Genomic DNA, 26,092 nt, shown 5'->3' with positions numbered 1-26,092 from the left:
TGGAGGTGGCACATGGAGCAGGAAAACTTTTAAACTGAGTGTAGAACAATTTAAATTTACTTTAAAAAAAAATTTTTTTTTTCTTTTAAATTATTTCCCCAATACAATTTTTTTTTTTCCTACTGTACAGCATGGTGAAGTTTAAATTTACTTAAAGTGAAAAGATGGTTTCAGGCCATAAAAATAAGACAGACAGTTCTACTGCATTTCAAAGACAATTTGTAAGTCTTCCAACATATCTTTCCTTTTCCCTTTTTTCTCTCACCAAAGTACTCACCACTCTCCTTGGTGAAGCCCTCTTTGGTTCTAACCTAGTTTTTTTTTTTTTTTTTGGTTTTGGTTTTAAATTCCAATGTTGTACTTCCATGGAAAGCGGAGTACAAAATAACAATGCGAAGTCACTGAGAACAGTCAAGATACCTTTTTTCCCAACTAAAGCCTTCTCTTTTCCTTCTTTGTCTTTTTAGGGCCACACCAGCGGCGTATGCAAGTTCCCAGGCTAAGGGTCAAATCAGAGCTGTAGCTGCTAGCCTACACCATAGCAACACAGGATCCTTAACCCACTGAGTGGGACTAGGGATTGAACCCGCCTCCTCATGGATACTAGTCTCCTCATGGATACTAATACTAGCTGGGTTTGTTACTCTTGATCCACAAAGAGAGCTCCTTTTCAGACAAACTAGCACTGAATGCCTTCATTTTCTCACCTACTCAGGTATAAAATGAGAGAACGCAAGTGCTACCTACGTCATACAACTGCTAAAGATAAAACAAGAGAAGAGACACAAAGACCTTATACTGAAAGGCAACGACAGTCTAACGTTTTCTGTGCAATTCCCAGCTAGGCGCAGTACATGGATTTCTATTCGCTAAATGCTGCTGAGTTATTAACTACAAAGCATGACATACTAGCTAACAATAACCGGTAATGGTCAATTAAGCCCCAGTGAAAAGCTTCTTCATATACTTTCCTCACTTCTCCTCAAAGCCCAATGGTAGGAAGCGAAGAAAGACTCTATGGTTTTATCAGCTAATGATCTATAACTCCAATGATTCCACTTTGTTTTATGGGCCAGCAGACAAGATATACACATTTTGACATTTATTCTTGCCTAACTTGCTAAAGACCTCACAATCAAGCATATATCAGTTTTTTTTTTTTTTTTTTTTTACTATTTCCATTCCCTCAACTGTAAAAGGAACCAAGACTGAGTTACCCTCCAGAGTTGCTGGGAAATAGCAGAATAAATAACATGGTTTATGACTGTTAAAAACCTGCTGCAGGGCTAAACAACAGCTTTCAAGAAAACTGGCTTCTGTTATGCATATGTTAGCCCTGCTATAAAATCAACCTATACAAATCACACACAAAGTTCCACCTTGCTTCTTCAAAGCCATTCATGTATGACTTAGGAAAAGCATTTCGGGTGTCTGAGAATGGAAGCATCCAGTGGGTTTATGGAGAAGCAGTGAGTTTAGATGAAAAGAATAGGATGAAAATTTAAATCATTTCTGATCTTTCATTTGAAATTGTAGCCTGGAGATTAAGGCAATGGATGGCCAACTACCATTCCTCATCTCTAGAAAACAAGAGCAAAGAAGTACAAATATTAATCTACGGCCCATTTGAATGAAATATTAAGAAGCTGCATGACAGGAGGGAGCACTGAACACACTTTCCTAAGTAAGGTTGGCTGTGCCAAAGAGGCAGGGTGGAGGCTTATAAAAGTCCATGTTGCATCACTTAGTAGGCAGCTGGGGTTTGTTTTTGTTTTTAACCTTTAGGCTTTACTCAGCTAGGAAGGACCACGATCCTCACTTTCTTACTTCATCAACAGACTGAGAAAAATCAACTACAGATAAATAACCTTAGGGCTCCAACATTTTGACTCTGACAATTTGAATTTCTCTAGGCAGGAAAGTTCCCTGAGCACAGATCCCCACTGGGAGAAGTCGCTAAAATCTATACTAAGTGGTTTGCTGACCGAACTGGGACTATTTGTCAAATCATTGCCATTAATATTTTAGTTTACTATTTATGGCTGCATAAAGGTTGCAGAGAGAGGCAGGCTGCTGAGGAGAGCACCAGGCCAAAGAAGTCTTCCCAAAAAGTCTTCTGGAAGTCAGAGGCCTGTGCCCCAACCAGGAGACTGCATGGAGTGGGAAATATATCACAATTCCGAGACCTGGAACTGTGATATATTTAAATATTACATAACAGACACACAATTCTGGGTATCTGTTATTTACTTTTGTGGTTTAAAATTGTGAGCTAGCAGGGGTTAAGACTGGTCTGGAGGGAAGGATACCATTTAATAGGCCAAAAAGGTAAATGGTTTTCTGTTCTACTGTCTGCTGGAGTTTTGGATGCTGAGAGTGCGTTTCATCATAGAAAAAGCACGTCTTTCAGAGCTGACTCTTCACCTCAAATTCTGTCACTTTCTGGCTAAGAAACCACAGGCAACGGTACTCAAATGTCCGCGAGCCAAAGGTTCCTTTTCTAGAAAATGGAGATTAAAAATATCTACCACACAAGGTTGTTGTGAAGACTAAGTGAGATGCTATGTGGACAGCAAAGTTTCCCAAGAGTCTTGTGACTAAGTTACAGATATGCTGAGATAACAATCCCTACAGCCCTTAGGGCAGCCCATTGGCAGGATCTCTAGACCACTTGCCCAGATGTACCAGACTGAGATGATTATAGCCTGGGTGTGACATATCTTAAACAACATCAGGAATCAGCAGGGAAGGGTGCCTGCACAATGCCTCACAGCGTCTACTCCCTCAGTAACTCCCAAGAGTCCCAGTTTTGCCAACTGTAAATCAGAACTGCTATCTGCTACATAGGCACATTATGAAAGGAAGTGAAACTAAAAGCTTACTGCAAAGTGCACGGTTCTGGAAGGTGATCAATGAATTAGTTTTTCTTTTGGGTGGAGTGAGAGGAGATCAGACTTTGAAGCAGTGGTTGAGAGAGCTTCTGGGATTGTGCTAACCCTCAGAATCAGGTACTGGTCAGCAGAACAAGGAGAAACAGAACTCTATTAGTGTCAGAATATTGTAATGTCTGGAATCCCAGAATAAGCCAGCTGGTTACTGACTGGACAGCATATGACACTAAAATATATTCAGTTCATTCAGATGGGTTTCAAGAGCCATTCTTAAAATCCTTTAGGAAAAATTCCTTCTATCCTTTTTCTAAGGAAGCTTCTAGAATGTCACTAATCAGTTAATAAAGAACTCCAACTGTTATCCAATCCTCTTTTCTCATTAAGGATTTTGGAGTTTTTTCTCCCAAACGCATCCAGGTCCCCATTTGTGCATTTATGTCCCTCTTCTAGTTATTCCTTCCATGTGCAGAATTGGAATTAGAGAAATTATTGAATTCTGCTCATTATCTCACCATAAAGTTTTTGATCACTCTCCTTTAGGTCCTCTCTAGGGCTCCTATCATTCTTTTTGAATAAAGCCTACAAAAATGGGTCATATTAGGTAAGAAGTGGTCCCACTCCCCAAAAGCTGACTCACCCAATGTTAGAAAAGTGATAATCTAAAGAAACTATGAGCCATTCTACCTGGCTTCATCCATTGCTTCAAGAGAACACTTACTGAGCTGACTAGACACACACCAAGAACGCTGGGGAAACAAAGATGACTAAAATGACAGACCCTGCCCCTAAGGAGTCAAAGGTTTGGTGGAGTGTAGCTCTGAGGGGGCTTCGTGCCCAAAGCGGCCCCAGGGGAGTCAGAGGATGGGCAGCAGTGGGTAACTACAGAGACCTGTATAAAGACCAACCAGGTCATCTCAGCAAGTCAGCCACTATGTTCAATTTCTTCTAAATGCTTGAACAATGTCCTAATTCCAAACCCCTTCAAACCAGTCTGTCTCTCTGAGGACATACGCAGCATATTCGGGAATGAGAACAAGGTATCAGCAAGATTTAATTTATTCCTTTCTCAAATTTCTCCTCCTCCAGTCCTCGCCCACCCCAACTGGCACGGCGTGCTTACCAAGCTTCACTCCCCCTCACAGAACCACAGCGCCCCACAATATGCACAGCTGTGGCAAGGAGCCAGTGTGCACTTAAAATCAACAGCTATTCGAATCTGACAGCATTTCCTCAATTGTGGACTCATAACTCTAGCTACGCTGACAAGCCTAGCTTTGAAGCTGTAAGGGTTCTTGGTGTATACACTAACAAAAGAATTAAATTAATTTCCCAGATTACTTCTGCTTTAATTGGAAGTCAGGGTAAGAATTCCTAAGTGAAAAAGCCAAAAAACCAAACACTACTAACTAGACCTGCACGTGAGGTTATCTGCAGTGTTGAGCATCGCTCAATTAGCCACATTCTCCTAGCTTGGAGGCTGTTGGGAAGACAATTTACCAATAATGATCATTTTGTGAGGATATATAAATCATTCCAATAAGTGTGTGTGGTAGGAAAAAATAAAAGTAATTTGTTTGGAATCTTACTTAAGACTTTGTTGGAACTGCCTCCAAATTAAAACACTGTCATGACCAAATGCATTCTTAAATAGTTCAGATAACAGAACTACTTTACCCAAAGGAGATTTAGGCTTTTAGTAGGATGTCACAGGCAAGATTCAGCAGGATGATGAGAGGCATCATCTTATTTTCACACTGTACAAACTCCCTTCAGTGCTCGCAGCCCACAGGTAAGGAGGCTGAGCAGCGGTTTGAGGCTGCAGTCTACTCTAGCATGGGTACACTATGATAGGCCCACGGAGACGGACCTACCATAAATCCATTACCATGCTCTGAGAGGTACCATTCAAAAAAAGACCAACTTCAAAAGCAAAATTACTATAACTGTACTCTCAAGTATATACCACAGAACTATTTTTAAGACGATCTCATACTTACATTTTCAGTAGCTGGAGCAGTGTTATCCAATAGAACTTTCAGCAATAGTGGAAATGCTCTCTATCTGTGCTGCCCAAATACGGCTGCTACTAGCCACACACAGCAACTGAGCCTCGACCTGTGGCTAGTGTAACTGAGGAGCCTAATTTTAATTCACTTCAATTTTTATTTAAACTTAATTACCACACACAGCTGCTGGCTATCATTACTGGACATCACAGAGTTGGAAGGTCCACTGTGAGGAAGGCCACTGTGAATCTAATTTCCCCAACTGATTTGCTGAGAAGTGTAAAGCAGGGAGGGGCTGACCTCTCCCAGCAGGTTCCCAAGCCTTTCCAATCTCCAGGGTTTCTCCTCCAAGCTATTGCCTTTCTTTAATGTCCACCCCAACGCTCCTCTGTAACTTTGCTAACAGACTCTCTCAGAAAGGCCCCTCTTTTCTGTTCCTGCCTGGTGCTGAGCACTGGCAGAACCCCATAAATGTTTATGATTATCACACCAGATAGCCTTCTCTGGAAGTTCTGGCTAGGCCTGCGCTTTGATAAATACTTAACTACTTCACTGCCGCCTCACCTTACTGGTGGTATGCCTGGAAATTCACACTCCTTCTAGAGGCAGGCTTCTGCTAAAAGGTACACATGCAATCCCAGGAAAGCCCTGCCTTCGAGGCTGAATATCATGGTCTCTTTCAAAAGATTTTCAAAGTGCTTTCCAGAAGAACATGCTTTGAGCCCACTTATTTAAAGTCACATCTCAAAGGGAAGATGGGCCAGAGTAAAAGCCAAAAACTTGCTGCCCTGTTCCACTATTTGACATTGCTACAACATATACTTTGTTAAAAAAAAAAAAAAGGCCCAGAAATTCTAACTTATCCCTTCCGGACTTGAGTGACTACTTTATTCCAGCTGAAATGATTAGTAAATCTTTTTAAGCGAGCTATTCTAAAAGGGCAAAGAGTTGAAGCTCTATAAGGGGCTACATTTCAGAATCGGGAGTTATTAAAACACAAGTAGATGTGAATATACTCCTACACTACAAGGCATGCTTCTACTTGAAAATGCACAGGGATGTATCTTGTAGATCAGCTTATAACCATCCAGGTCTCATTTTTTGCTAGTCTAAACTTGCGAATTAATTCACTTAAGATCAGCTGTGAAAATGCAGAAGTTAATTTAACTTCCTCCTATGTGCTACACTGCTCAAAAAAGTACCCAGCAATCACCCAAAATAAGCCACTAAGCTGATTCGCTCAAACATTTAAAATGCAAAGGAACTGGTAAGCAAAGCTGAAGACAAGAAGCAAGCTAACCTAAAATATAAGTAACTGCAGCCCCTGACAGGAAACAGTAGCTACTGCTCACTGCCTGTGTTACTTCAAGGAAAGTTGTTCTTTGTTTTACAGATAAAATCTATGGCTTTATAAAAGAGATTAGAAGACACAATATATTCAATTTAAGCAGTTGGTTAAAAGCATTTTTTTTTTTTTTCAAAATGCCTCCAAGCCACAAGTTTGTTTTGTCCACTTAGAATTTCCCCTTCACCAATACTCTCCCATCTGTGGCTCTTCAAGCACTTACTCTCCTATTCCTAGTTCCCAGTTCGCCAGAAACAGTTTGCACTTACTTCCTCCACTGTGTAACCAAGATGTGAAGCCCCATCCTCACAGATGGGGAAATGAGGCAAAGAGACTGGCCACAGGCCATCCAAAATTAGGAGCTAAAACCAATTCCTTGGTTCATGTTTTAAATATTGTATCAGACAAGCGAACAGCTTGGGGAGAGGAGGTCGTCTTTCTACTGGTTCTGCGTTTGACAGAGACGGCTGCCTTAGAAACATCTCCTAAAGCCCATTTTTAAAAGGGCCAATGGTTAAAGGTTTATCTAAGAACATTACAGGCTCTGAAGGCTTTTCAGTGTGTTATCTGGGCCAGAATTACTACAGAAGAAATCACAGGCCAGGGGTATGATACAAGAACTTAAAAAGATAAACAACCAGATAGAGGATACTGGGTGGAGAAAGGAGAATAGAACCTCAGAGGAGTGATAAGGAAGGGGTGTGGATGGGGGGGGGGTATTAACTTTGCTTGCGAAATGTGACAAAATAGGCAGTGTCTGTTACAGTAGGGTTCGGTGAAGGAAAACTAGAGAGATCGGGTTTTCCGGCTGCAAGACTGGGCCTGCCTTCAGCTTTCCCTCTGGCTCCTTTAGACGAGGAGGTGGGGGTGGGGAGCGAGAAGGCTGGTGGTGATCTGCGCCTCTTCTGGGTACATCTTCTTCACTCTTCCAGTCCTGGGAATCCCTGAAAACTCCTTCCAACCCAATCCCCAATGGGCTCTCCCCGGGTTCTGAACAATGACGGGAGAATACGGTGGGAAGCGGTCCCCTGCTCGCTCCAGAGGGCAATGGGATCCTCCAGCGAGAGTTCCGGTCCAAGCTACCCTCACGTCCCACAGGTCTCTTTGGCACGCGCACTCCTGTCCACTCACTGCTTCCGCATCCCTCCTCTGACCCTCTCCCCACGCATCTCTGCCCCTCACCCCGCCGCGCCCAACCACCTCCCATGTCTACCCCGCCGGGGCAGTCCCCACACCCGGCCAGGTCTCCCACCTCCCTACTCCACGTATGACGGTCTGAACGATTGGCAGGGGTCAACTCTGCCTCCCCCGCCACCCACCGGCCCTAGGCGCGCGCTCACCCGGCGGCCGCGTTCTCGAACTTGAGCGCGAGCGTCTCCTCGATGATGCGGTTGTTCACCTCCAGTAGGATCATGGCGGCGGCTGCCCCGGACAGGGGAAGGAGAAACAAGGGAGGGTGAGGGTGGGTAAGGGAGGAAAGGACGGAGGGAGCGGCCCTGCTGCCCCCTGAGGAGGGGGGCTGGGTGGGGAAGGTTAGGGGAGAAGGGGAAAGGGACCAGGGTGGGGGAAAGGGGAAGACGCGCGTGCTAGCCCGCGCACGCACTGACTGTGGAAACACCCACCCACCCGACCGACCTGGCCCCTGAAGCCTGAACCCGCCTGCCGAGCCGCCGCCGCCGCCGCCGCCGCCGCCGCTGCCGCCTCACCGACAAGCTCGGTCCCCGCCCAGCCCCCGGCTCCAGCCGGCCACTTCCGCTCTCACACCCACTTCCGCTCGCCGCCCGGACGCGCGGCCCCGAGGCCCCGCGGCGCCATTTCCGCTCCGACCCCTCGTGCGCGCGCACGCAGGCGCACCAGGTGAAGGGGCGGAGGCCGCGCGTGCTCACGCGCGATGCCGCGACTCTCATTTCCACTTTCCCACAGCCCCGCCCTCGGCCCGCTGTTGAAAGTGTGTCTCCCGGCTAGCTGTCATTCCCCGAGGCCTGCCTCGCGGTCCAGCGCTTGCATCCTGCACTCCCGAAGAGTTTACTTCTACGCAGGAGGTCCTGTTATTTCTGACAAGAAGCTCACTGTTTTCATTTCCTAGTCGGCGTCTTTACTCTCACTTTGTGGTCGGTGTGATCCTTCCTCATGCCACACTAATGGCTGTCCAGTGGCCCCATCGTGCCTTAATTTGCTCAGCAAATGTTAAGTGGGCTCCTGTTCTGTGCTGGGGATACAGTGACGCCTGAAACAGATGAGGTCCCGCCCTCGTGGAGCTTATAGTCTGGCAAAGGAAACAGACAACAAACTTTCAGATATGTAACTACAAATCGGTTAAAAGAGCAAAGAAGGAAAGGAATGAGACGTCACCAAAGTGAATAAGTCTCCCTGGATTCCTCTCTTGTCTCCCTTTCTGTGCCTGGAGATGCCTCTAGGTGCCCCAAACGTGATTTTTTTCTGCCTTACCTTCCAGCACCTCTGCCAGAGACATACTTTTTTACTCATCTGTGTGAGGAAAATGAACTCATTTTTGTGTTGCGTCTGCCTGTGTGCCTGGTTTTGTACTTTTCCTTCTCCAGGGAGAATCTAACAAATTTAGCTGAGCTCTTTTTAGGAGTATTGACTTATTTTCTGCTAAGTGTTCTTAAGAAAGTATCGGGGAGGCAAAAAATTGACAAAAACTAGCTCTTGTCATCAGGCCCAGACAGCTCTTCAAAATGAATTTATTTACTGGACATGGATAAACTTCAAGACATTGCAAATACCCCCAAATTATTTGCTAACTCTTTTTTTCTTTCTGTTTAGGGGTGCTCCTGCTTTCTTTTCCAATTCAAAAGACTCAAGTCATATTTTACATCCACTTAGTAGAGACCTTCTATAGAGCTTCCTTTCTGCTTTCCTTCATTCCTCTTTTTCTCTTTCTTCCTTTCTTTTTTCTTTTCTTTTTTTTTTTTTTTTGCTTTTAGGGCCACACCTGCTGCTTATGGAGATTCCCAGGCTAGGGGTCCAAACGGAGCAACAGCCACCCTCCTACGCCATGGGCATAGCAACTCGGGATTCAAGAGCAGTGTCTGTGACCTAGACCACCGCTCATGGCAACATCAGATCTTAACCCACTGAGTGGGGCCAGGGATTGAACCCGCATCCTCATGGATCCTAGTCAGGTTCGCTAACCGCTGAGCCACGAAGGGAACTCCCTCTTTTTTTTTAATGGCCACACCTGTGGCAAATTGGAGTTGCAGCTGCCCGCCTGTACTACAGCCACAACAATGCCAGATCTGAGCCACATAGGCGACCTATGCTGCACTTTTGGCAACACTGGATCCTTAACCCACTGAGTAAGGCCAGGGATTGAACTCATAGCCTCATGGATGCTAGTTGGGTTCTTAACCTGCTGATCTGCAATGGAAACTCCTATGCTAACGTTTTAACATTGTTTATTGAACGAAAATAATGCAGATACATTACTAAAAGTATATGCAGACTACATATACTATAAAGACTTGCAATGGAAAAAGGAGTTCCCTGGCCTACTCTTTAGTGGCAATAGCCTCAACTCTTTTATATGTTCATCCAGATTAGATCCACATAGCTAAATAAATGCTTACGCTACTAATTCTTGATTTGTTAATTTTAAAGATTATTTGTTGACTTCCTATCATGATAGATAAGAACATGACTATCACTTCTGTTCTCCACCTCCACTGTTATGTAACAATTTTTAATTAAACCAATAATCAGGGAGTTCCGTTGTGGCACAGTGGTTAATGAATCCGACTAGGAACCATGAGGTTGCAGGTTCGATCCCTGCTCTTGCTCAGTAGGTATCGAACCTGAGGATCCGGCGTTGCCGTGAGCTGTGGTGTAGGCTGCAGATGCGGCTCAGATCCCACGTTGCTGTGGCTCTGGCGTAGGCTGGCGGCTACAGCTACAATTGGACCCTTAGCCTGGGAACCTCCATATGCCGCAGGAGCGGCCCTAGAAAAGGCAAAAAGACAAAAAAACAAAAACAAAAACAAAACAAAAAACCCCCCAATAATCAGTATTTAGGGAGTTCCCATTGTGGTGCAGTGGGAATGAATCCGACTAGGAACCATGAGGTTGCAGGTTCGATTCCTGGCCTTGCTCAGTGGGTTAAGGATCCGGTGTTGCTGTGAACTGTGGTGTAGGTCGAAGATGTGGCTCAGATCTAGTGTTGCTGTGGCTGTGGCTTAGGCCAGTGTCTGCAGCTCTGATTTGACTCCTTGCCTGGGAACCTCCATATGCCACGGGTACAGCCCTAAAAAGCAAAGCAAAAACAAAAACAAACAAACCAGCATTTAAATTATGTATAATTTAAATCTGCATATACACATACATATTAAATTATGTATATTTAAATTATGTATGCAAACATTGTTTGCCAGTGAGCCAATAGGTGCCCTACAACCATGCCTTCTAGCTTATACAGACTTCCATTTAAAAAAAAAATTAGTTGATATACAATGTTGTGCTAATTTCTGCTGTACAATAGTGACTCAGTTATGTATGTGCATATATATATATATATATATATATTCTTTTAAAATATTTTCTTCCATTATATTTTATCCCAGGAAATTAGATATAGTTCCACTTCATTATTTTTCTTTTCTTTTTATGGCTGCATCTGAGGCATGTGGATGTTTCCAGGCTAGGGGTCGAATTGGAGCTGCTGGCCTATACTACAGACACATCAACTCTGGATCTGAGCCACATCTGCAACATATATGGCAGGTTGCGTCAATGCTGGATCCTTAACCCACTGAGCGAGGCCAGGAATTGAACCCACCTCATGGACACCATGTCAGGTTCTTAGCCTGTTGACCAAAAGGGAAACTCATTATTGCCTTTTTTCCTCACTTGTCAATTTTCTATATTATCTACAGTTAGCTGCCTCCACCCCTGCAAGTGCTCTAAGACTGTCCAAGAGTTGGGCAATATTTTCCATATACTCAAATGCATACGTTCCATTTTTTCTCTAGAATCGTTGTCTCAGAGCCTCCTTCCTCCTGTTTCAATCCGGACTGACTACTCCCTACACTTGCTGTATAGTTGCCACTCTGGAATTTTCCTTCATTGCTGTTCTGGGCTGGTTTTGCCCATTTCCTGGATCCCATGCCTTCCTCTTTCTTGATTTACTTCCTTGTTTTGCTAAAGCACCACCTCTAGTAACTTTGTAAGGAAGAGAGATAGGGGATATGCTGTTGGATCACTGTACATTTTAAAACGTCTTAGTTTTATTCTAACACTTGATTTGTAGTTGGATTTATAGTTGGGCTGGTTTTTGAATTCAAGTTTGAAAATAATTTTCCATCATAATTTTAAAGGTGTTATTAGTTTTCTTCTACCTTCCAGGGTTATTATTGTAAAAATTCTGATTCCTATTCATATTCCTGATCCTTTGTTCGTTATATCTTCTCCATTTCTGAAAGCATTAGGATTTTCTCTTTAGGCTATTGATTGGAAATTTTATAATGGTGTGCTTTGTTGTGACTCTTTGGAGGAAATTTTCTTTGATTATTTCCTTTGTAATTTCCATTTTCTTTGTTCTTTCTGGAATGCCTGTTATTTAGAAGTTAGAATTCTGGATTGACCTTTTCATTTTTTTTCTTCTATTTTCTGTTTCTTTGGGTTTGTTTGTTTGATTTTTATTTTTAATTGTGGTAAATATACATAACATGAAATTTATCATCTCACCTTTTTTTTTTTTGTCTTTTGTCTTTTTAGGGCCGCCCCCCTGGCATATGGAGGTTCCCAGGCTAGGGGCCTAATCGGAGCTGTAGCTGCTGGCCTACACCAGAGCCACAGCAACTCAGGATCTGCGCCGTGTCTGCAACCTACACCACAGCTCACAGCAGCGCCGGATCCTTAACTCACTGAGTGAGGCCAGGGATCGAACCAGAAACCTCGTGGTTCCTAGTCGGATTCACTTCCGCTGTGCCATGACGGGAACTCCCATCTCATATTTTTAAATGTACAGTTTAGTAGTGTTAAGTTTATTCACATTGTAATGCAACCAAAAACTCTTTTCATTTTGCAAAACTGAACCTATACTCATTGTTTGTTTGCTTTTGTGTGTGTGTATGTGTTCTATTTTTCTGAGATATTGCCTTGTCATTATCATCACCATTTTAAGTTTCAACTTTCTTATTTTTAATTTCCAAGACTTTTTGGGGGGGAGGTTTAAGGCTGTACTTGTGGCATATGGAAGTTCCCAGGCAAAGGGTCATATTGGAGCTGTAGCTGCTGGTCTACTCCATAGCCACAGCAACTTGGGATTTGAGCTTCATCTACAATCTACACTACAGTTTGCAGCAACGCTGGATCCTTAATCCAATGAGTGAGGCCAGGGATTGAACCTGCATCCTCATGGACACTGTGTCAGGTTCTTAACCCACTGAGCCAGTGGAAACTCCCTTCCCAAGACCTTTCCCCCACACACCCCAACTCCCTTTCCAGTGTTATTCTGTCTGTATTTTATGGACAGGAATATGTTCTCTCTGAGGAGAAGATGTAATGTGCTCGTTTTAGTTTTTCTTCAGCTCTTTGCTTTGATCAATTTCTTTGGGGTTTTGTTTTAATGCTACTTTATTTTGGTCTCTCTTTGTGTTAATGGCTATCTTCAAAAGTCTGGCCACTTTATAAAGTCAGACAGAGATAGACAAATATCTATGAAATCGCTAATATGTGGAATCGAACAGAATGATACAGGGGAACTTGTTAACGAAACAGAATCAGAGTCAAAGATTTTGAAACCAAATTTATGTTTCCAAAGGGAAAACAGTGGAGGGAGGGATAAAATGGGAAGTCAGGATTGACATATGCACACTACTATATATGGAATGGATGAGTAACAAGGATCTACTGTGTAGTATAGGGAAATCAACGCACTGTGGTGACCTGTACAAGAAAAGAATCTGGAAAAGAATGGCTCTATGTGTGTGTGTGTGTGTGTGTGTGTGTGTGTGTGTATAAAACTGATTCACATTGCTGTATGCCTAAAATATGTACACAATATTGTAAATCAGGTATACTCTAATAAAATTTAATTAAAAAAAAAGCTCTGGCTATTTTAGCAGCCTGTTCATAGTTAGGGATGATATTCCAAAGAGCTGAGTGTATGGGCAAGATGAGTTGTTGAGTATCTCGCTACTCAAAGGGACTAGCCACATTGGCTCCATCTGCAAGCAAGACAGAGTCTCAGGTCCCCACCATAAGCTACAGATTTATAACCTACACTGTAACAAGATCACTAGTGCTTTAAATGCACATGATGATGTGAGAAACCCTGGATTAATGGGCTTCACTATAAGGTGTACCAATGATGTGCCAGATTTCACAGACAGCCCACAAATGTCAATACTGGAAGGTCTTATCCCCAGAGAAGAATCCTCCAGTTGCTTGGGGATTATAAACTTGGTTATGAGTGTTCCCAGAGTCTTAAGAATGCTTCTTTAAGTTCCAGCCAATTTCTACTGTCCTGTTATAAGCCCTGTGTCTCCCCCACTGCCTTCTACTAGGCTAAAGTCTATGGAAAAGGAATCCCTGGTGTGGAGATGGAGGAAGGGGTGGACATGGGATAGGTCAGGAGAGAAAGGAGATAATCACTTAACTGCTTAGGGAGTTGGGATGCTAAAGGCTTTTAAACCAGATTTCCAATCAATCTTCCTATATTCTTCATCTTGCTTTTGGTTCATTTCAACTTACATCTGATTGAATAAATATCTTTGTCTCACTTCTCAGCTTCCTTGAATCTTAACGTTTTATAATTACAGTTGCTTTGAACTTTAAAAAGGAGAAATGGAGGGAGTTCCCATCATGGCTCAGCGGTAATGAATATGACTAATATCCATGAGGATGTAGGTTTGATCCCTGGCCTCACTCAGTGGGTTAAGGATCTGGTGTTGCTGTGAGCTGTGGTGTAGGTTGCAGACGTGGCTCCGATCCCATGTTGCTGTGGTTGTGGTGTAGGCTGGAAGCTGTAGCTTTGATTCAACCCCTAGCCTGGGAACTTCCATATGCTGCAGGTGCACCCCTAAAAAAAAAAAAAAAGAAATGCATTGAAAACGTCTAAGTTTCCCACCCAATTCTATTCTTTTTCTTCTTCCTCCCACTTCCCCTGAAGGCAACCATCACTTTGGTGTTTATCCACTCCATGCATATTTGGACACTTTCACTACATATGCACGTATTCATAAATGAGATGTTGCATATTTTGCGTGATTTTAAGATTTTGTGGGAATTCCTGTCATGGCTCAGCGGTAACAAACCCAAATAGTATCTGTGAGGATTCGGGTTCGATCCCTGGCCTTGCTCAGTGGATTAAGGATCCGGCATTGCCGTCAGCTGTGGTGTAGGTTGAAGATGCGCCTTGGATCTGGTCTTGCTGTGCTGTGGCATAGGCCATCAGCCACAGCTCAGATTTGATCCCTAGCCCAGAAACTTCCATATGTTGTGGGTGTGGTCCTAAAACATACAAAAGAAATTTTGTTGATAGTATATGTCTTCTTTTGAAAATTGTTTCTTTTTTAGTCAGCAATGTGTTTTTGAGATTTACCCATGCTGCTACATGTAGCTAATTAAACCATAATGTAGCATTCTAATGTATAATTATAGGTTATGGTTACCAAGGTATTTATCCATTCTCCTTTTGAAAAACCCTAAAGTTCTTTCCAGTATTTTTTCTATGACAAACAGTGCTGTTTGGAACATTCTTTTACATATTTCCTGTATACAGGTGTGAAGATATCTTTCGTGAATTCCTAGGAGTTTAACTGTTGAGATGTCTATTATGGACAGCCTCACCTTTGCCAGATGTTGTCCAATTTCTCTCCAAGTAGTCGTACCAGTTTATGCTTTCACTTGCCATGTGTGTGAAAGAATATCAATGTGATACATTGCATTAAGAGAATGAAGGAAAAGAATATAGAATATCTCAATAGATGCTGGAAAGGCATTTGACAAAATACAGCACCTTTTAATGATAAAAATACACAGAAAACTAGGAACAAAAGAGAATTTCTTTAGCATGATAGTGGACATTTATAAAAAAAACCCCACAACGAACATCATGAACTAACCCACAACTAACCCAACAATTATGAAAGACTGAAAGGTTTTCCCCTAAGATCAGGGACAAGACAAAGATGTATGCTTTCACGATTGCTATTTGACGTTGTACTGGAAGTCCTAGCAGAGTGATTAGGCAACAAAAATAAAGATCTCCAAACTGGAACACAAAAATTAAACTATCTCTATTTGTGGACAGCATGATTCTTTGTTTGTTTTTGTTTTTGTTTTTTAGGACCACACATGTGACCTATGGAGGTTCTCAGGCTGGGGGTCATATTGGAGCTGTAGCTGCTGGCCTACACCACAGCCACAACAACATAGGATCCAAGCCTTGTCTGCAACCTACACCACAGCTCACGGCAACACCAGATCCTTAACCCACTGAGTGAAGCCAGGGATCGAACCTGCATCCTCATGGATGCTAGTCAGATTCGTTAACCAGTGATCCACGATGGGAACTCTAGCAAGATTCTATATAAAGAAAATCTCTGGGGCGTTCCTGTCATGGTGCAGCGGAAACAAATACAACTAGGAACCATGAGGTTGTGGGTTCCATCCCTGGCCTTGCTCTGTGGGTTAAGGATCTGGAGTTGCCATCAACTGTGGTGTAGGTCATAGACATGGCTCGGATCCCTTATTGCTATGGCTGTGGCGTAGGCCAGCAGCTGTAGCTCCAATTAGACCGCCTAGCCCAGGAAACTTCATACGCCGAGGGTTCAGCCCTAAAAAAGGAAAAAAAAAAAAAAGAAAGAAAAAAAATGCAGAAAGATGTCTGCTTTCACGACACAGCTCAGTGATAATGAACCCGACTAGTATCAGTGAGGTTTCGGGTTCGATCCCTGGCCTTGATCAGTGGGTTAAGGATCCAGCATTGCCACGAGCTGTGCTGTGGGTTGCCAATGTGGCTTGGATCCTGCATTGCTATGGCTGTGGGGTAGGCCGGCAGTTGTAGCTCTGATTCAATCCATAGCCTGGGAACTTCCATGTGACTTGGCGTCTCCCTAAAAAAAAAAGATAGAAGAAAAAAATGGACAAAGAAAATCTCATAGATCACACACACACACACACACACACACACACACACACACACCTGCAAAAGCTAATAAATGAATTGATCAAAATTTTAGGATACAGTGTCAACACACAAAAATCAGTTGCTATATACCAGCAATAAGCAATCTGAAAAGGAAATTAAGGAAACAACTTTATTTCCAATAGCGTCTGAAAGAATAAACTACCTAGGAATAAGAATAACTAAGGGTGTGAAATATTTGTGCACTAAAAACTATGAAACATTGCTAAAAAAGAAATTAAAGAAGACCCAGATCAATCAAAAGACTGCCTATATTCATAAATTAAAAGACTTAATATCGTTAAGCCAGGAACTCCCAAAACAATATTTAAAAACAAAACAAAATTGGAGGACTTGCACTTTCTGGATTCAAAACTAGCTCAAGCAAACAGTGTGGTACTGGAGTTTCCTTGTGGTGAAGTGGGTTAAGGATCTGGCATCACTGCAGTGTCTCTGGTTGCTGCTACGGCACAGGTGTGATCACTGGCCTGGGAATTTCTCCATCCTGTAGGCATGGTCACAAAAACCCCTAAAACAGCATGATACTGACATAAAGACAGACATATATAGACCAATGGAATAGAATTGAGAGTTTAGCAATAAACACATCTATGGCCAATTGACTTTTGACAAGTGTGCCAAAACGGTTCAGAAGGGAAAAGAAGAGTCTCTTTCTCTCTCTCTCTCTCTTTTTTTTTTCTTTTTAGGGCTGCACCCATGCATATGGAGGATCCCAGGCTAGGGGTCCAATTGCAGCTGTACCCACCAGCCTATGCCACAGCCACAGCAACACGGGATCCAAGTTGCATCTGCTACCCACACCACAACTCACCATAACACTGGATCCTTAATCCACTGAGTGAGACCAGGGATCAAACCTGCAACCTTATGGTTCTTAGTTGGATTTGTTTCTGCTGCCCCACAACTGGAACTCCCCAAGAAGAGTCTCTAATAAATTGTGCTGAGACAACAGGATAACCATGCAAAAGAATGAAGTTGTAACCCTTCCTCACTCCACATACAGAAATAAATTCAAACTGGATCAACAGTCTAAGTACAGATACCAAAACTGTAAAACTATAAGAAGAAAACATAGGGGTGGAATATTTATGACCTCAGATTTGGCAATGGATTCTTAGATTTGACACTAAAACACAAGCAACACAAAGAAAAATAAATTCTTCATCAGGATGAAAAACTTATGATAGACACATGAAAACTTTACTCCCAAACCTGAGATGAGTCAGCCAAGAACTGTCATTAGGTATAGTCAGCTGAAAGTCTAAATATGAATAATGCCATTGATTGTGCTATTTATGGGAAATTAGTGGTTTATTTAACTTTTAAATGGTTTCACGTGCCTCCCAAGAAGTTAACTGCTTTAGAAAATCACATGTAGTAAGCCTCTTATTTTTGCATAAAACGAGAGACATACTACATTTATTAACAGACGATGTCTCCTCCTCTCTGCTGAATAAATGTTGCATGAAGGAATGCCAAATTATTCACTTGTCAGGGATGTTCTCATGTCTTGGCTCAGTTCTGATAGGAGGGGTGAATATGACAGGGGAGATCAGGAGAATATTCTGTTTGTCTGGGTAGGAGATGATGACAGCTTGCTCTGGGTGGAGTAGAAGAGATGGAAAGAATTGCATGTTTGGGGCAGTGATTTCAGGGAAGGAATCAAAAAGTTCAGGTGATGGATAGAATGGGTGCTACATAAGTTTTCCATGCTGAGTAACGAGTTACCAACCTAAAAGGACAACCTAACTTAGCAACGTCAAATAACACCCATTTATTAGCTCACAGTTTCTTTTTTTAATGCTTAATTATTTTTCTTTATGTAATTTTAATTATTTTTAATCCTTTTGCCAGAAAAGTTTATATGCTATATAATTAGATCTATCAGTTAGAATTTCTTCTATTTCATTAATTTTTCATGGGTAGATATTTTCTTCATGGATGGTTCCCATAAAAAATTGCTTTGATGTGTTATATGTCATAAAGCACACATTTATTTTATTTATTACTTTCCAAATGGTTAATCCGTTACCTGGTTTCATCTATTAAGCAGTCCTTCCCTTAGCCACTGGATTTTTTGAATAAGAGAGAGGTATTTAAAAATTCTTATATTCAGTAAGGATGCTGCAAAATAATTTGTGATCTGTCATGATAGATAGCTCAGAACATTGGTTGGTTTTCTAGTGTTTTGGGTAAGAAACCAAAAAAGTGTGGAGCACCTAATGTTCACTCTGTGATTGCTCTCTCTCTCTCTCTCTCTCACACATTATCTGCTTTGTAGGGCTGCACCCATGGCAAATGGAAATTTCCAGGCTAGGGATAAAATTGGAGTTACAGCTGCTGACGTAAACCACAGGTCACGGCAATGCCAGACCCTTGATCCACTGAGCAAGACCAGAGGTCAAACCCGAATTCTCATGGATACTAGTCGGGTTCGTTTCCATTGCACCACAACAGGAACTCCTGCTATATATTATTTAATATTTACAGCAAATCTGGTGGGCTAGCTATCATTCTCATGTTATGGGTGATAACTCACAGTTTCTATGGGTCAGAGATCCAGGCATAACTTGGCTGAGTTCTCTGCTCAGGGTCTCACCAGACTTCAATCCAGGTGTTGACTGGGGGTGTGGGCTCAGCAGAGATTCAACTGAGGAAAGACCCACATTGCCAAGCTACCGTAGATTGTTGGCAGAATTCCCCTCTTTGCAAATGTAGCACTGAGTTCCCCATCTTCTTTCTGGTTGTCAGAGCCCTCCTCCCACCCAGTTCCTTGACAAATGTGACAGCTTAAGTCTTTAAAGCCAATGAGGATGTCTCTCTCCCTTCAGCCTGCAGGATGGAGTCTTATAATGTAATCATAGGAGTGACATCCTGTCATCCTTGCAACATAACACAACCGAAACAAGAGGCTGACATCCCTCACCTTGGCTATATTCTACTGATTAGAAGCAAGGTTCTGCCTCAAGGAGAAGGGATTGTACAAGGGCATAATTCAGTGGAGGGGGGGTTATCACTTTAGAGTGCATCACCCAGGTAGGATAAGGGAAAGCAAAGTGCCAGCCCTAACATTCAGATTTCTGCCTTTAAGCAGGTGAGCAGAAATTGTGCCATTTCTTGAGATGAGAGCATGGAGGAGCATGTTGGTTGAGGGCAGGTCTTGAGCTCAGTTGTTGTCCTGTGAAGTTAAATGGCTCAAGGGCATGAAGGATACCTATTTTGTTCTTCTCTCTTTATCCAGTACCTGGTATAGTTCCTGACACATAGTAGGTGTTCAACAGAATGAATGAATGGCTGGACAAATGGGTTTGTGAGACATCCAAGTGGAGATAGTGATGAACCAATATCTCCTGGAGCTCACTGTTGTTTGTACTGTGAGTAACACACTGCCATGGATGAGATTACTAGGAAAGAGGGTAAAGGGAGGAGGGCAAGGGTCTCGGGTTGCTGGGAGCCCCGACATCGAGAGGTCAGGCTGGAGAGGAAACATTGCCAAAGAAAACCAAGAAAGGATGGGCACAAGAGTGTGGTGCCAAAGGCTCCTGAGAAGCTGAGACAGAAGTGAGAGGTGTCCCTGGGAAGAGCTGGTTTTGGTGGAGTGGTGGGGCTGAGGAGTTGACAGGAGGTAAGGAAGGGGAGGGCAGGCCTACAGTTCTTTCTAGAAGTCTGGCTACAGGGTAGGAGAGATTGAGTGATAACTGGAGAGAGATAAGTCATCCAGCATAGAGATCAGTTTCGGATGTTGAGAGAGGGCAGCACTCAAGGCAGGTGCTGGGGCTGGTCCAGCTCTCTAGGGCAGAGGGGAAGACCAAGCCTTCTCTCCCAGTCTCATGGTCTTGCTTTTGTAAGGCTTTCTCCTTTATTATAGACACACTCACAGATTTCTTTAAGAATGTTAAGGGTGGAGAATGCACTCAAGAGGTCTCCTTCTTCCCCCTTCCTCTCCTCCTCTCTCCTCCCATATCTCCGCCATCCCTTCTTTCCTTCTTCCCCCTTCCTTCCTTCCTTCCTTCCTTCCTTCCCTCCCTCCCTCCCTCCCTCCCTCCTTCCTTCCTTCCTTCCATTAGTATGGAAGAGACTTGAGCACTTTTCTTTGCAAGTAAGTAGGCTGCAAGAGAGAAGGAGAACTTGAAGATAAAGCAAAAATGGTCATCAACAGTGTGAAGCTTCTGGAGTTCTTGTCGTGGTGCAGCAGAAATGAATCCGACTAAGAACGATGAGGTTGTGGGTTTGATCCCTGGCTTTGCTCTGGCGTTGCCATGAGCCGTGGTGTAGGCTGGCGGCTACAGCTCCGATTGGACCCCTAGCTTGGGGAACTCCATATGCCTCGGGTGCAGCCTTAAAAAGCCAAAAAAAAAAAAAAATGGTGTGAGGCTACTGAGAAAATGGTAGGGAGATGGCCAAGGGGCCCAGCTCCTCTGTGGCAGGAGCAAGAAGGCAGGTGTGGGGTGGGCACAGTGATGATACTGGTTTGGTGCCAGGAAGTAGAGGGAAGTTTCCAGGGTTCAGGTGGTCCAAGTCTCTTTTGCTTCCACCCTCTTCCCTGAGACATCACTTTCTACGTAACAAATAATATTTGTGAATAAAATCCTTTAAAGGACAGCATAAATAGACTTTCTCTTTATTTTTCAAAATGAAATACTTATTGGAATTCCCGTTGTGGCTCAGCAGAAACGAACCCGACTAGTATCCATGAAGATGTGAGTTCAATCCCTGGCCTGGCTCAGTGGGTTAAGGATCCGGCATTGCCGTGAGCTGCGGTGTAGGGTCGCAGGCACGGCTTGGATCTGGTGTTGCCTTGACTGTGGTGTAGGGTGGCAGCTTTAGCTTTGATTCAACCCCTAGCCTGGGAACTTCCAAATGCTGTGGGTGTGGCCCTAAAAAGCAAGTAAATAAATAAATAAATAAATAAAATTAAAAGAAAAGAAAAGAAGAGAAAAGAAAATACTGACTTTAGTTATCATAACATATGCTCCTTTTTTTTCTTCGCTTTTCTTTTTACAGCTGAGCCTGTGGCGTGCGGAAGTTCCCAGGCTAGGGGTCTAATCGGAGCTATAGCTCAGGACTCTGCCACAGCCATGGCAACACCAGATCAGAGCCACATCTACAACCTACACTGTAGCTTGCAGCTCTTTGGGATCCTTAACCCACTGAGCAAGGCCAGGGATTGAACCCGCATCCTCACAGAAACAATATCTAATCCTTAACCCTCTGAGCCAAAAGGGGAACTCTGACCTGTTCCTTATAAAAGATGTAAATAATGTGGAAAATTTCCCTTGAAATTCTGCCTCACGGAGATAACAGCTATAAATGGTGAGCAGCTACCTCTCAGCCAGTGGATTACACATTAAACAAAAGAGGATCATTGCATACAGGGAATTGTGTGAGCTGTTTTTCCTCACTTTAACATTGTATCCTTTGTGTCAATATGTAAAGACTGTCCTTATCTTTCATAACAACTGCTTGGTATCCATAACACCCCTGAGTCTCACACATTTATTTAACAAAAACCCTTTGATGAGCATTCAGGTCGTTGCTAATTTTTCCATACAGCTTCGTGCACCTGCACCATTATTTTCTTAAAATAAATTTAGATGAGGGCAGCACATTATGCACATTTCAAATTTGATACCCATCTGCAAATTGCCCTCCAAAGGGCTTTGCCAATTTAAGCTTCCATCAACAGGATGTCAGGGTGCCTGATTCCACACGCTCTTGCCGACAACCGGCCATTCGAAATCTTTTTAATCCTGTTCTTCTATGTGAAAAAAGGAATCTCATTTTAATTTGCTTGTCTGTAATTATTAGTGAGGTTGGACATCTCGAATATGAATTTGGGGCATTTGCAAAGTCCTCTTTTATGGGGTGCTGCTTCGTGCCTTTACTCCTTTTCCATTTGGATTGTAATTTTTATTTATTTCTAAATAATCCATGGTTTAAATAATATTACTCTTTCTCCAGCATGTTGCAAATATTTCTTCTCCATTTTGTTACTTGTCTTTTAGCTGTGCTGTTGATCAGCTTTGCTATATAGAGATCTTACACTTTCATATCAATTTTCTCAATATTTTTTTCCAAAATGATTTCTGTCATTGGTATAGTACTAAGAAAACAGTCATCTCAAAATTATTGAAAAATTCTTGTTTTATCTATTACTCTATAGTTTACAGCTTTTTGGTTAAAATTTTGTCCATTTCTGCTTATTTCTAATTAGAAGGGCCGTGTGTGATTACATCCTAGTCACTTTCTTAGAAGTTATCATTGTTATTTGATTAAGGCCTGTCCTCTCAGACTCTCATATGTTCATATGAAGATGCACACACATATTCAACATAAAATGTATCATTGTGTATGTTTTTTATAACTTGTTTTTTCAGTTAACAGTGGTTAAATATTTCCTTGTCAGTACCTATTGATTGATCTCTTTCTTTTCTAACAGAATGATATTTTTTTGTATGAATGTACCACAAGCTGTGGTTTGTTTTTTTTGTTTTTTGTTTTTCCTTTTTATGGCTGTACCTGTGGCATATGGAAGCTCCCAGGCTACGGGTCAAATCGGAGCTGCAGCTCTGTTCTACAATCCCGGCACAGCAATACCAGATCTGAGTCACATCTGCGACCTATGCTATAGATTGCAGCAGTGCTAGATTCTTGACCCACTGAGTGAGGCCAGGGATTGAACCCACATCCTCACAGAGACAATATCGGGTCCTTAACCTGCAACCACAATGGCAACGCTGATATTTTTAAAATATGTAAATTTTTAGGAGTTCCTGCTGTGGTGCAATGGATTAATAATCTGATTGCAGCAGCTTGAGTCTCTGCAGAGGTGAGGTGGGTTAAAGGATTCAGTCTTGCTGCAGCTGTGGCATAGGTTGCAGCTGCTGCTTGAATTCAATCCCTGGCCTAGGAAACTTTCATATGCTGTGAGTGTGGCCATTTAAAACAAACAAACAAAAAGGATTCTTTAGTTCATCTGAATTTGTGTGTGTGTAGAGTGAGTTAGGGATATAACTTAATTTTTCCCAATTATTTTCCGACTATCTCTACACCACATGTTCAATAACCCATCTCTCCTCTACTGACTTGAAATGTTACTTTATAATTGAATGGACACTAGATTGATAATGTTGGGAGATGGGCTTAGTAAAGTGCTCAGGAGCATGCGAAGGTCTTCCTGCGTCTGCTGTACCAGCTGTACCAGCTGGCCTGGTATTCCTATTTCTTCTTGGGCCTGTAGTTTGCTTTGCACAGACATACAGGGCTGACCAATGTTCCCTATTTGTTTTATCCCCATGTACAGAAATCTCAGCTTTGAAATGAGACCCATTCTCCTCTTCCTTTTCCTGCTCTTCCTCTTCCTCCATCAGCATCACCATCATCCTTCTCCTCCTCTGTAAGGGTGTGGTAGACCTGCACACCCCTGAGTTACTTGAGGTACATATGGCTGTAGGTACCACGTGGCTCTGGGGAAGACCCCGATCTATATAACATTCCCTTCTGGAAAACTAGAACAGGACTATCATAGACAGAGAGCACTTTTGCTTTTGCAAAGTGCTCCACTGGCAAAAATGAGATGATTTGGGGTGATATATGGTGAGTCTGTTTGAATTAAATTAATTTAAAAATTAAAAATTAGTATAAAATTTTTTCTTTTTTTTCTCCCTTTTATAGCCCCACCTGTGGCATATGGAAGTTCCTGGGCTAGGGGTCGAATCTGAGTTGGCAGCTGCCGGCCTACCCCACGGCCACAGCAACTTGGGATCCAAGCCACATCTTCAGTCTATGCCACAGCTTGTGGCAACACTGATCCTTAACCCACTGAGTGAAGCCAGGGATTGAATCTGCATCCTCATGGGTACTATAAGTTGGGTCCTTAACCCACTGAGCCACAACAGGAACTCCTAAAAATTATTTTAGTTTTTAACTTTGTAAAGGATACAAATGAACAGAGAGATGAACAGGTAAGGTCTAGAAGGGTCCTGAGAGCAGGATCATCCCTGTGGAGTTGGGGTGCACCACCCTCACAGCAGGTGAATGTATTCAGCAATCTGGAAACCTGTTTTATTTATTTATTTAGTCTTTTCTAGGGCCGCACCCGTGGCATATGGAGGTTCCCAGGCTAGGGGTCTAATCGGAGCTGTGGCCACCAGCCTACACCACAGCCACAGCAACTTGGCATCCGAGCCACGTCTGCAACCTACACCACAGCTCACGGCAACGCGGATCCTTAACCCACTGAGCGAGGCCAGGGATGGAACCAGGAACCTCATGGTTCTTAGTCATGGTTCCTAGTCACTGAGCCACGACGGGAACTCCCTGGAAACCTGCTTTAATTTTCATCACTTATTTATTTATTTTAATGGATATTAGAAAAAAAATAAGACTCACATATGAGAACCACAAGGCTAAAGTAGGTATTTAAGGAAACAAAAGTGAATCAAGGACTTCTCTAGTGGCCTAGCGGGTTAAGCATTGTCATGGCTATGGCTTGGGTCACTGTTGTGGCACAGGTTTGATCCCTGGCCCAGGCACTTCCCTATGCCTCAGGTGTTGACAAAAATAAAAGAAAATCAATTAATGAGCATTGTATTTGAGTAGACATGGCAAAAATACTACTGATAGTTTGAGGACGATTGAAATTTGGAAAATCCTAAATTAGATGATGGTATTATAAGTCAAGAGAGCCCTCAGATATAAGTAACAAAAACCTAAATCATAGTGGTGGCTTAAAACATGGGGGTAGGGGCTGTGTGTGTGTGTGTATGTGTGTGTGTGTGTGTGTTGTTTTTTGGGTTTTATTATTTTCCACTAAGAGTCCAGGAGCTCAGTGATGTCCACATATGAAAGACCTCTTGTCATTTTTTTCACCTTTTCCTCATGGTCTCATGATGGCTGCTGATGCTCTGGCTATCACAACTAAACAAAGGCAAAGGAAGAGGGGCCACCAAGTGGTGTCTTTGCCGTTTGTCAGGAAAAGGAGGAGCTTTTCCGGAGTTCCCAGCAGTCTTCTCCTTAAGCCTCATTTGCCAGATCCACATATATGGTCACTGTAGGTATAAAGCAGGCTGGGAAAGTGGACCATAGATTGTTGTCATTGGCTTAGACCGTCCTCATCAAACTGTGGTCCTCTTAGTGAGGAAGGAAAAGCGGAATGGGTAGTGGGTAGACAACAGCAGTGTCTGCCATGTGGGAACGCGTGGATGTGCAGAGAAAGCAGAGATGGGACACCATCTGGCCTCAAGGAGATGCTGCAGTGACAGTCATGTTAAGCTCTCAGCTCCGATCCTTAAGTAACAAATTGTACTTCATTTCCTGTTCTTGCGAGTTGGTGAGATTGCCTGTTATTTTATTTCCATAAATCCTCCTTCGACTTGAGCTAGTGAGAACGGGTTTCTATTCATTATAGCCCCAAGAAGAGGTTTTTTCTTTGTTTGTTTTGCTTTGTTTTTTGGCTGCACCTGCAGCCTGTGGAAGTTCCTGGGCCAGGGACTGAACTCGCCTCACAGTTGCAACCTGCACCACAGCTGAGGCAACATTGGATCCTTAACCTGCTGCACCACTCAGGAACTTGACTGAGTTTTTGTATTTTCACAGAAGGAATTTACAATTTTGTGTTAGTTTCAAGTGTACAGCAAAGTAATTCAGTCTCTCTTTTACACACATACACACACACACACAC

At 42.9% G+C, this 26,092-nt stretch overlaps 1 protein-coding gene, 1 long non-coding RNA gene and 1 other non-coding gene across 3 annotated transcripts in view; all 3 read right to left on the bottom strand.

Annotated features, from left to right (window-relative positions):
- ARPC2 (actin related protein 2/3 complex subunit 2) overlaps window positions 1-8,015 on the bottom strand; it is a 30,610-nt gene extending 22,595 nt beyond the window's left edge. The window contains exons 1-2 of the mRNA XM_047773473.1: window positions 7,878-8,015; window positions 7,583-7,664 (exon numbers count right to left, since the gene is read on the bottom strand). Coding sequence (XP_047629429.1) covers window positions 7,583-7,656 — 74 coding nt within the window. The 5' untranslated portion in view covers window positions 7,657-7,664; window positions 7,878-8,015. The remainder of the gene's footprint in view (window positions 1-7,582; window positions 7,665-7,877) is intronic.
- Window positions 311-7,576, bottom strand: LOC125123540 (uncharacterized). The gene is made up of 2 exons (XR_007134089.1): window positions 4,566-7,576; window positions 311-3,011 (listed from the first exon to the last, which is right to left on the bottom strand). It is a non-coding gene; the product is annotated as an uncharacterized LOC125123540 (long non-coding RNA).
- On the bottom strand, window positions 4,644-4,781 carry LOC125123802 (small nucleolar RNA SNORA42/SNORA80 family). The gene has a single exon (XR_007134178.1). It is a non-coding gene; the product is annotated as a small nucleolar RNA SNORA42/SNORA80 family (small nucleolar RNA).
- Window positions 8,016-26,092: the final 18,077 nt, after the last annotated feature.

Source organism: Phacochoerus africanus, chromosome 3 (assembly GCF_016906955.1).
Source record: "Phacochoerus africanus isolate WHEZ1 chromosome 3, ROS_Pafr_v1, whole genome shotgun sequence".
NCBI classification, from domain to species: Eukaryota; Metazoa; Chordata; class Mammalia; order Artiodactyla; family Suidae; genus Phacochoerus; species Phacochoerus africanus.
The sequence above is the reverse complement of the archived record's forward strand: the minus strand, read 5'-3'. Positions and strand labels throughout refer to the sequence as shown.